The 12500-nt window shown below is 38.3% G+C and overlaps 1 protein-coding gene across 1 annotated transcript in view; it reads right to left on the bottom strand.

Annotated features, from left to right (window-relative positions):
• Positions 1 to 9177: 9177 nt before the first annotated feature.
• The window catches only part of LOC149114779 (putative serine/threonine-protein kinase drkA), a 30416-nt gene continuing 27093 nt past the window's right edge, over positions 9178 to 12500 (bottom strand). Inside the window, exon 3 of the mRNA XM_089284319.1 lies at positions 9178 to 10760. Coding sequence (XP_089140445.1) covers positions 10557 to 10760 — 204 coding nt within the window. The 3' untranslated portion in view covers positions 9178 to 10556. The remainder of the gene's footprint in view (positions 10761 to 12500) is intronic.

Below are 12500 nucleotides of genomic sequence, written 5' to 3'. Positions count from 1 at the left end.
TGGCATTTTTTTCTTCCTTCTTAGTCGAAAGCTCTGTATAGTCTCTCAGGTATGGGGGCACTGTACGGGTCCGCAAATGATCCCGGACCGCAAATGATCTCGACCAAGAATAAGGAATGGCATGGATTTATATCTGAGGAAGGTGAAAACATATATAAAAATTACAAACTAAAAAACATGTATTATCATTTTACAACAAATATTCCGTAGTTGCTTTTTTGTTCTTCGAAGGGTATTGACTTAGGAGAACACATACTTGTAAACATCCTAGAAATCCCGGTGGCGATAGTATCACAACATATAGCGATAATATCACAACGTATATCTAAGCGAATTTGCAAAAATATGCCCGCTAGGTTTTCGCCTGGTTTCGGGCGAAGCCAGGCTAAGCCAGCGACCTTAAACCCGGGGGGGGGGGGGGGGGGGGGGCTCCGTCAAGGCTAGGCTGGGCACATGGCCCAATGACTGGCCTATCTGCTGGTGGCTTGCTGGGGGCCAGCTGTCAAAAGCAGGGGGGAGGGGAGGGTGTCTTTTACTGACACCCCCAACTAGCTAGAACTTGAATTTTCAGTGTTAAATAAGCTTGATGTTGACTGTGTTTCTGGGTCTTTTACCCAGTTGTTTGACCTTGTTTGAGGCTTCCGTGTTGACATGGTACCCTGCTGGAGCGGTCCATGCCACGTGCATGCGTGATTGGCCAATCTCCAAGCCAGGGGGGTGGTCAGAGGACTTCTGGCCGCTGGGACTGTCTTTGAGTCAATGCGGGCATGTTATTGCGAATTCGGTTAGATATATAACGGGAGTTAATGTCTGTTAGAACATGTCTATATTCAATTAGCGCTGGCAAACGCTTGTATCGTGTTACACTTGAATGTTCAGCTGAATAAAGCACTCTCAAGCTGTAACTACTGATATAGTCGTCCCGCACCAAATATATTGAAAAAGTGTCATCTATCCAGCTAATTTACAAAACGAAGCACAAGCCACTGGAGATATGGCCTTGCTTAGTCATGAAGCTGACCTTCATAACTATAGCTTGGGACTATAGGCTTCAAGTTAGAATACTCAACTAGCCATTCCCGAGGAATCAAAGCAATAATACGACCAAGGAATAATTACAAAATAAATTTGTCCAAAATGTGGAAGAAAATTCGAGTGCTACACACAAGGTGTTTTACAGAGTGATGAAGCGTTGTAGGTCTACTCAGATGACATCGTCTTCTGTTATAGTTGCTACATGGTTAGATTTTAGTTTAAAACTTTAGACGAGTGACGTTAATGGCTGATAAAGTTTGATTTAACTATAGCACCGAAATATCAATAGCTGTCAATGTCTAGCTGAGAAAGATCCGTAACGTATGTTGCATTGAATCTAAACGGCAATTATTGTTCTATAATCACTGTATAATGCCATTATTCGCCCATGTGACAAGGAACTACTTTACGGAGTCTTGAAATTACAGGTATCCAATTACAAAAAGTTCAAATTGGATACCTGTAATTGGACACCCACTTGGTGGCGCGCTGATTACGTGACAAATAGGCGCACGGAGAACCAATCACGATCGAGAATTTTGTTTTAGATACGATTATTATTATTATTATCATCATCATCATCATTATTATTATTATTATTATTATTATCATTATTATTATTATTATCGTTATTATAATCTGGTCATAATTTTACTGAGAATTGCAAAGACATCCTCGTTCCCAGGGTCTTTTCCTGGCTTGGAGGTGGGCCACCCCAAAGCCAGAGAAAAGACCCTGGGTACGAGGTTGTTGCAAAGAAATGCAAGCTAAAAGCCAAGTCATGTTTTGATGGTTGAGTAGTGCAATTCATAGCCGCTTCGTAGTTAGCAACAAAATTTAGTTGAAAGAAGGGAGGAAAAAAAAAGCAAGTTGTAAGCCGTTATAATTATTTAAGATGGCTTTAATAAAAATATCGGTATTCACGTACGCCAATTCCCTATCCACACCATTCCACCATCCATGCCATTCCTTATTTTTTGATCGGGATCATTTGCGGTCCAATTTGGGGTCATTTGCGGGTCTGGGATCATTTGCGGACCCGAGTACTACACAAAGTTGCCGAATGAGTGGGTAACGGGCACGAGCAGATGTTGTACGTCTTACTTACCGAGTTTGAGAGCCGTACTCTAATTATAAGTTACGGGCCGAGTTTTTCCCCCTTGGATTTATGGCCCGAGCGCGAGGCGCTCGGGCCATAAATCCAAGAGGAAAAACGAGAATCCGTGAAAGGATCCGTGAAGTACGGACCGAGAAAACGGGGTTAGTAAGATATTTATTTTATCTCTGCTGTGTTTCTGACGGCTATTCATGCGGAACGGCCTGAAATTTCTGACGCACCTCGAAAGCAAAACGAGTCAATTTGAAATCGTTGTTAAGTGACTCCTAAGTTGTAAACAGATTTTAATACACAATTTCAGAAGTAAAAGAAAGTTTCAAACTTTTACTTGCTGTAAAAGTTAAGAACACTTGGCGATAAATCACGAAACATTTTGGCAACAAAAACAGCTTTATATTTTAGCGGGCCGTACAAAAGAATACGGCCCGCTAAATTGACCCGTCATAGCGCGCGCACTAACTGAGAGATATAATAATTGTTGTTCATTGATGCCAATGAAACCCACACAAAAAACCTCCGCCACTCGAGCCATAGGCGAGTGTTTTCACTGCTTTTGGCGAGAAAACTTTTACTTACAACAACATTAACTGCCCCAAGCAGCTGACAGGTTACTTAGTAAAACGATCGCAAAGAGATTGTCGATCTCTTAGAGATTCAACTCTATCAGATCTACCGCCAGTTAAAACTAAGTGTGGACAGACCTCATTCAAATTCTCGGCTGCCAGGCATTGGAACACATTGCCAAGAGAGTTACGAGAGCAAACGACACTTGCACAGTTCAAGCAAAGAACATTTACTTACTTGATGGACACAGATATCGCCAACCATATTTGTAGCATTTAGACTCCTTAACTTTTTTATTGATATTGATATTTGAGCAAATATTTACCTGCATTTAAATAATAATTTCATGCACCAAAGCTGTAGATATCTGCATATACTCTGACAGGTAGAGATGAACAAACCACTTGATATGTGTTAGTATATATATTCATGCCACAGTTTCAATGATGTTGAAGTTTCACTGTCATCAAAACTTAGCTTGTTCTACTTTAACAATACTAGAACACCAATGAAGTTCAGGACTGTGGCCGGATCACAAACATCACCATCAAAAACAATCATGGCATATGCTGCTATTAAACGAGTAGCTCAATATCTTAAAGAAATGTCTAAGAACAATATTTCATAAAATAACCTCTCTTGCAGGAGCACACATTGTCAAAAACAGGACGTTAACACGACAGAATGCAAAACACGACCGGGTAACATTCTTGTGAACTACAAGTGTACACCTGCGCTATACTGGTCTGTGTCATGAAACTTGTTTGCATTGTTTTTCTAGCAAGTAAACCTTGTTCTAAGAATAATTGTCATTCTCTAGATAACTTCGCAGACCTGATGGAAAAATTTCAGCTTACCCTTCACCGCCATTACAACACGGGAGGTCACTCTCTGTTCCAACCACATGAGTTGAAATCATTTTGTCAAACACACTCCTCACACCTTTATGATATACTCCTGAGTTCGATTACACAAGTCGATGGACGTCCCACCCACAAAAATCACACAGAATTGCAACAACACGGAGTAGCTATACTTCTTCACACACTAACTTACCGGTACTTTAGGTACAGTATTTTAGTTTAATAGTACAACAAGTACAGGTATAAACTAAATATTTGGTATTGAAGACCATTTTAGATATTCCAAAAAATGTTTAGGAGCTCCAAATGTGTTGAGTCGGGTTGCATTTTGGGCCTGGTAGTGAATAAGAACAAAAGGCTGTTGATCTTGGCTGTGTTGGCATTCATTAAAATAATGCACTGTCATATAATAGCTACATAACAAAGACAATGATATGACTTCTTAATTCAAAAAATGTTTTAGTTTCCTATCAGTCTAAAAAAAGTAAGCATAAAAAATCAGTGAATAATCATTGTACTCTCTTTTTGTTGCTTTAAATAAGATCATCACTAAAGTCAGGCAGTTTTCAAAAGGAGCTTAGTGCTTTCCTAGATAGTCATGGAACCTCAAGATCTGGTTTGAACTCTGGCCCTGTGTTAGGGTATGGTACATCCCCTCGAACAACAGACCACCATAAAAAAAAAATCCAAGCAAACTATAAACAAATGACGCAGATGAAAGTCAAAGAAGCAATTCAGTATATAATCTGGAAACAGTCATATAAGAGTTCATAAACAAGTAGACGCAAAACCATTTGTCTCCAATAATCACTGAATATTCATAAGTACTTTTCTCCGATTTTAGCAAAAGTAACTGATTGTCAGGCTACTGGATGACTTTCATAACATTTATACCCTAAGAACACCAACGGATCTTAAACTCTCATTAGCCACACATATGGCTTTAAGTCCTCTAGGCATTTTTGTACCCGCACCACATGCCATTCCACTACCTGACGACAAAACAAAGACACACAGCCAAGTAACAGTGGTAATCAAGGGAAAACAGCAGACATGCAGGGAAGGAATTGTTCCAGCTAATACAAATAAGATTCTTACGACTGGAATGTCACAATTTAAAACCAGCTACATGGAACAACTTCCTCATCAATTCCGCACTCTGAAACCAAAAGACACAGGTAAGCAGTTACAACAATTTAAGTGCGTCATCCCAAGTGGTTAACATGTTCTCGAGTGTGCCACGTTGTTAGTGACTAGTGAAATACTCCTGAATCAATTTAGTTATTTCTATTTTTTCCAGACAATAATATCCAAACATTTCCACAGGTTTTTTTTTTTTTATTTGAAATCATCTATCTGTCTTGAAATGGTAGCTTGGCCTAAAACTCGTTGTTTTTTTGTTTTGTTTTTGTTTTTGTTTTTATAGATTATGACTTTTTAAGACCTCCTGCCATATTAGCAGTTACACTGAGCTCGCGTGGGGTGGGTAAGGTGTAGCTTGCAGTTCTTGTGGACGCTACGTCTGGAGATTTCGAACTCACGCTCTGTTGACTGAGACTCGAGGAGCCCGTTGAGGTTTGAGTGACCGACGAGGGAGCGAACGATCGAGGTCCGACTACAAAAATATAAATAGAAATACATGTGAAGATGACGAGCGATAATAAAAATACAGGGCAGAATATAAAGACTTACAAATGTTTCCTGACCGTAGCGATGACAGTGAAGGTAGGTAGAGTACAGATTCCTCAATAATATGAACTTGAAGCTAGAGAAACGTTGAAAGACTGGCGCGCTAGGAAAACCGTTAGCGTTTAAATGCTCCTAATTTGCACGCATAAATGGCAAGCTAAATAAAAATGCACACGTGGAATCCTACAAAAGGATTTTGTCTGGAATGGAACAAGTCACTTTCCTTCAGTCAGGGTTTGAGATTTCAGCTGAGCTAATTTAATAATTAATCCTTGGACTGGACCGTGCACCATTTCTTCTGTTTGCCTTCTTAACTATTGTAGCTACCAATACAATGGTGGCCGCTTCGCGTTTCCCTGGAATTTTTAAAGGAGCTTTTAGATAATTTACTGGATAATTCCATCCCAGAAAATACCAAAAGGGCAACAAAACAAAAACAAAAACAAAACGTGACAGCTAAGTGAATTTATGCAAATTTGACGTAGTCGAGCGTGACGCTTTCTTTCGTTTTCTTCTCAAATAAATATTTCTTCAACTTGCATTTGCTAACTTTATTATTGCGTTTTCTGTCCGACTAGTTGGGTGATACCAAAACAATTAGACCCTTCGCCCTCAAGGGCCACAGGTCAATAGCCCATTCAGCTTCGCCTCATGGGCTATTGACCGATTGCGGGCTACGGGTCTAATTGTTAATTAGCAGCAATTCAGAAGTAGAAAGTAATAGAATTATCTAGTATATCTATAAATTTTATTGTTTTCTTAGTTTGACGTTTCAAATGTTTACAGTTTTGGTGTTCTTCTCTGTGAGATGTGCATTAGGTAAGAACCGGATCCAGAGCGGTGTGACAGGCAGACAAGGGAAATTAGGAACACACTGCGTTTCAAAACCTTGTGACACGCTGTGTAAAGAGAGGTCCTTAGTCTACCGTGCAGCCGGACTTGTCACTCAAAACTTAGGCATAGTGTATATACCAATGGTTTCACTGCCTGCGACGCAGGCTAGAAATCCTGTGATAAGACCAAATATGGAATCAATCATTGAAGAACTTGACCATTCATACTCACCAGTCAGATCTATATCTGGTCGATCAAGATATAGAGAGAACTAAGTGTAAACGGTTCAGGTTTATTGGATCGATCACAGGCGGCTAAGGCATCGACATTTGTGTGCGCATCTCTTAGCTAATAGCGTTCATTCCCATCAAAGTTGAAATAATTCATGTGCCATCGACGACTATAGTATACATCTATTGATAATAATTTACCAATGTTTTCATCTTGGTCGTTGAGAATGCTTTTAAAACTAAATTTTATCTTGAGATTAAGTTCAGCCAGACAAAACCTAATGGCGAAAATCTTTTCAAAATATCTTCATTGAACAGTAGTCTGTTTTTTCATTTTTTTTTTCTTATTTATTAAACAGTAACCTGGCAAAATTGGAATCGAAGTTCCCGCTAAACCGGGATTAGCTTAATTTTGCTTTGATCAACTGGACCAAGGAGGAGTATATTGATTTTCGAAGAAATTTTTTCAGGGGGAGAGAGGGGTTATGTTGATCGTATCTTCAGATATCAAAAATACAAGAGTAAAGAAACTTATGAAGTTGCGTGCACCTCGATTGACTGATCTATTATTTGTGTCTCTAGGGCAGGTTCTTTGAGGAAATGGGGTGCAGTGTGTCACGAACGTTGGAGAGGAAAGTTGGGGCGAGGAATTTCTTATCCAGCTCAATGAAAAATTCATATTCTTATTACTTCTGCTTTGTTCGGAAATTTTAGGTCCTTACCCAAGATTTCATTTAATCGGTCGACCACCTATTACGAAGGAGTGCAACTACGATCAAGTCGGATGACATTTTGAAGTACAATAAAACCCCGCGTGTAATAACCTACATTTTTTAAAGTCTAGCAAAATAGTGTAACGCGCGCGGGCGACAACAACTTCCAGTCAAGGAGTCCAACAGCCAACGGTTTAATTACTCGTATCTCAACGTTTAGCTTACTTGTACATGGCAAGTCTACTAACACACACAGGCCACTCCATAACGTGAGTCCCTTATATACGCTGTATTACGAGTACACTGCGCATCCCGTACTCGCCATATAACCGTCTCTTAGTCTTAGAACTCTTGCGAGTATACGTTCAAATACAACCGTTATACCTCTTAGCACGCGCATCATAGCTCGTGCAATACTATATCAGTTTCATTACAATAGGTCCTGTATTTTGGGGTAGTTGTTGGCAGTTTACGCTATGTAGCTAGGTTCTTCATTAGGCTCTTAATTTCTATGAAGGAGATATTAATAGTTGTTGATTACCAGAAAATAAATAAACGCCTGACTTAACAGGCAAACGTTTTAGGCGGTTGAACAGTAAGAATACATGTACTGCATTGCAAACCTCCTTTTATGCAAGGTCCATGTATGTAATTACAGTCTGTGCTTTACATAAACCTGTTTTTGCTGTAGGAAATGAGACTTTTAATTAGTTTTAATTACAGTTTGATACTTTATTGTAATATAACTTGTGTTTGCAATCTCAAATCAAAGTCAAACTCCTTAGTTAAAAAGTTTATCATAATTTAATTGTTACCCACAAATACGAACCTACTTGATCTTGCTTGGCTAAACAGGTTCTTATATTGCTGGGTATCAAAATGCAGATTTCTGCTAGCAGGTTCTTAAACCACTAAGTTCTTACACCCGGGTTGTTACTGTATCTTGGACCCCAGATTTTAAGTCCTGTTACCGGGGACTTTTCTGGCTTTCACTTCAGGGTAATCCTCATTCTCGATGATTTCTTTTAATTTGTTTTCAGTAATTGGACTAGTTGATTTATATTATTTTGAATCAACAAGGCGCTCAAAGCGAGAGAATTTAAACAAAAGAACATTAGACGCTTTTTTTTCTTTATTAATGATTAGGAAATCGTGCGGAATATCGCCTGATACGTCGAGGCCTTTAGCTAAAATTAGGAAATACTCCGCACGATTTTGCCATCAAATCTTGCAGAATAGCAGACACGAAATTACGTATATCGTAGGATATCTGTTGATCACGTACGTACGGCGGATATTGAGGGTGCCATGCATTAAGTTCGTCATTAAAATGGTATCTCATTGTAACAAGACAGTTTAACAATAATTGCAAATGCAAGACCAGTACAACCGCGAAAAGAAGAAACTACAGACCCTTTGCAAAAATGGCCACCTATAAATTATTCTTTTGTTCGTATTCAAAATAACCTGAATAACCTCGTTTTCGTGCTCAACATTCTAAAGAATTTGTTGTCCCGGACAAGGTTAGTAAGGCTATAGAACTATGCAAAAATGGCTGCCTTTAAATTAATCTTTTGTTTGTATTAAAAATAGTCTGACTAATCTTGTTTAGGACAACAAATTCTTTAGATATTTGATCACAAAATCGAGATCAGGCTACTTTGATCACAAACAATAGAATAATATAAAATCAGCCATTTTTGCACAGGGACTAGGATTACGTATATTTGTTCCTTTTTGTGAAAATGTTTGTTTGTACCACGAGGTAACTGACGCAACAAATCGAGCGCATTTTAAAGCCTGCACATCATTGCCTTTAACGCCGATTTATACGCTACGGTATTTGCTTACGATTACTGTATCCAACTTTAACACCGTGATGCAACACATCAAGTACAAAGATCGTCATTTAACATTTCCTGGGCCCTTGACCGTCGTAGACGATTAAAACGTGTTCCAAAATCCAACGCCATTTTATGTGTCGCGTATCGTAGTTTCTTATGTCAGTTTTTTTCCCGTTTATTGTCCCGCGGGGCCGTCCTACGTACGTAAACAAGCCTTGGCTTGGAGTTTGCGCAGTAGAAACGCCCATACCTTAATATGAATATGATTATATGAAGATAAATTCAATATATAGTTTTCGTATATTCATATTCATTCATATATGTATTATTATCTTCATTCACACGGTTTAATTACGTACGAACCAGCAAAATGACCAGCTCCAAGTTCAGCTGGTAGAGCACTGCACCGTTATCGCAGAGGTAATATATAATGCTTCGAATCCTGCACAAGCCTGTATTTTTCATCATGCTTCCTTTAATTACTACGCTAGTAGGGTTCAGAACAGCGACGATCGTTCACATCTTCATTTAGAAACGCTTGTTGTTAATTAACCTAAGCTTGTCGTGTTTGACCTGTGTAACAAAGTCCTACGGTCCGATAAACTATTCACTCTTTGGGAATCTTCTGAAAGGTAACGCAGTTTCCCACTCAAGAAGAACACTGTTTGCTTATCTTTTGTTCATTACTTTTTAAATGTACGATATGATGTTTTTACGCTTTGCCCATTATATTGAATTTTTTTTTTTTTAACAGTGTATCTAGTTTTACCTTATCTATTGACATTTGTAAGATTTTTTGTTTTGGTTCAGGGTACGTCAGGCCTCGCGCTGAATGAGATGCCTTGTTAAATCAAGTTACCTATCTACCTCCTTTGATTTTAATACTAGTTACGCAGGTTTTTTTTTTTTTTTTTTTTTCACCAGAGTCATATCCTTTGAGTCACTCGTATTTTCTCTGTATACGTGGGAACCGTTAGGTGAGTGTAGATATTACGAAAATGCGAGTCACACCCGACGAGAAAGCTTGCGGATAAAGATTTTAAACTGTGCTATAGGCCTACTGTACAATCAATCATTGTGACCCAAGCCCGGTGAGGAATTGATGAAGTTGGTTGGTGAATACCAACGAAAAAAACACCGGCTTTCCTACATTCTTATTCACTGTGTTTTGTGTTACATGGGGTAAATATAATCTCAAAATAGATACCTAACTTTAAAAGAGTTTATCTGCCTATGAAACCAAGCCAGTTACCCATTTTACGTTTCACAACCCGAACCTGGAAATAGGCCGAGAACAACTGTATCGGCATTTTTTTGCTACGTATGGTTGTAATATAATAACCATACTGGGCGAAAGCTTAACATTTGCAATAAATCACTTTTGTTCGAGAGATTCTAACTTACATTACACGCGGAGGGACTTCATTATAAACGCTATAGAGTGTGTTCACTTCACGTCACGGCGGCCATGATGGATGAGAAAAGCAAAAAACGGCTGCCATGTCGGAGGCGAAAAGGATTCTTTTAGGAATTGAACTCTATTTTTATGCAAATTTTCTCTTTTGTTTCAGTAAACCAATGGCTGCTGGTCACATGAGCGAACACCTTCTACAGGTCATTTCTTTACATCAGTTCCGCACAGGCCTTCGTGTTCGAGCCATTCCAGGTTATTGTACTTGTGACAACTCCAGTTCTTCAATGATTGTGTCCATATTTGGCCTCATCCAAGGATCTTTTTTTGTGCATCGCTCAACGAGGTTTCGAAATCTGCGTTCCGTCATTTGCATAATTTGCTCCCTACGCCGTTCGAGATTAGGTTCTTCTTCGATACACATTTCGCAGAGGAGAATTCCAAAACTGTACACATCGACCTAAAAACAACAACAGCATTGGGAGTGATCATAAAACACTCTTTTCCTAGACTATAAAGTTGTCAGCATGAGTCACATATTCCCAAAATTATTAAGAGGCTGTGTCTGTAAAACCGACCACTGATTTTACTTCGAAAGTCGATTTTTCTCATAAGCTGGGATTTCGAAGAAAATTCGGGAAAAAAACGGAGGAGTGGGAGGGGGGAAGGGGAAAAGGAACGCCTGCTATAAAGACCCCTATTGGTTCATTTCTGCGGTTGTTGGCGGCCACAAAATTCTGATTGGTTTATCGGACAATAGGACGGGTTTGTGAAGTAATACGAAAACAACCAAAATGGCAGCCGAAGTGGATGTGCTAGCGAGAGCTTTGGATGATTTGAACGTCGTCGCTCGTAGTGGATTCAAGTTAAAACCGGAGCAAGAAGTTGCAGTAAAATCTCCTCTAGATGGAAAAGATGTATTAGCGGTGTTGCCCACAGGACACGGCAAAAGCCTCATATATCAAATGTTTGTTCGCGCCAAGGACTTTGAACTGAATGGTAAAGCAACAATTCTGGTGATTTAAATCTTCATCGACTCTTGTGCTGCATACAGCTTGCTCAATAAAACTGTACAGTTCAGCTGCATTTCTTATTTTGCGACCAAAAGATCTACAGACCCGCTCTGAAAAGTTTTCGTCCCTCGTTAGTGGAAACCCAATCGAGCCCGACACTTTCTTCTCTGCCCGACAGCGAAAATAGATTTTCAAATGACGCTCTTCCTCCTCCAGTAAGTAGTAAAGTAAAGTAAAGTAAAGTAAAGTAAAGTAAAGTAAAGTAAAGTAAAGTAAAGTAAAGTAAAGTAAAGTAAAGTAAAGTAAAGTAAAGTAAAGTAAAGTAAAGTAAAGTAAAGTAAAGTAAAGTAAAGTAAAGTAAAGTAAAGTAAAGTAAAGTAAAGTAAAGTAAAGTAAAGTAAAGTAAAGTAAAGTAAAGTAAAGTAAAGTAAAGTAAAGTAAAGTAAAGTAAAGTAAAGTAAAGTAAAGTAAAGTAAAGTAAAGTAAAGTAAAGTAAAGTAAAGTAAAGTAAAGTTAAGTAAAGTAAAGTAAAGTAAAGTAAAGTAAAGTTAAGTAAAGTAAAGTAAAGTAAAGTAAAGTAAAGTTAAGTAAAGTAAAGTAAAGTAAAGTAAAGTTAAGTAAAGTGAAGTGAAGTGAAGTGAAGTGAAGTGAAGTAAAGTAAAGTAAAGTAAGGTAAAGTAAAAGCTTTATTAATGTGTCAATGCATTTAGTTTTCACAACTAATTACGGACACAACAAAAAAATTAAAATTATTTACAAATAAGGAATAATAATAAAAAAATGTATATGCAATTAAAATATGTAGCATGTACAAATTGTACAATAAAACAATGGCTATATAAGAGGTAGTCTCTAAGAATTGCAAAGGTTACAGCAGCCAATGTTGTTGTTTAAGAGTTTTTTCCTAATGTTCTTTTTACAAAATTCAATATTCGAGGAGCCTTTCAACTTATTTTTTTACCATTCAGTTCAGAACTTTTACTTCTTCAGAAGTAAAAGCTACTCCACAAAATCTGCAGCTGCTGTTTTTTTTTGAATGTCTATCTTTGGTTTTCTTCCTCTTTTACAAACCTTTGTGGAGTTGCTGACATTATACGGCCTGAAGATTTTCTCACAATGCTCGCTGCTATGAATATTTTTTCACGCCTTCCCAAGTAAAGTCAGTCATACAGAAAGGCACGCGCCTT

This window comes from Orbicella faveolata, unplaced genomic scaffold (assembly GCF_042242905.1).
Source record: "Orbicella faveolata isolate gen_17 unplaced genomic scaffold, um_ofav_v1 contig_13, whole genome shotgun sequence".
Classification (NCBI taxonomy): domain Eukaryota; kingdom Metazoa; phylum Cnidaria; class Anthozoa; order Scleractinia; family Merulinidae; genus Orbicella; species Orbicella faveolata.
Note: the sequence above shows the minus strand (reverse complement) of the source record. Positions and strands in the feature narration are given on the sequence as shown.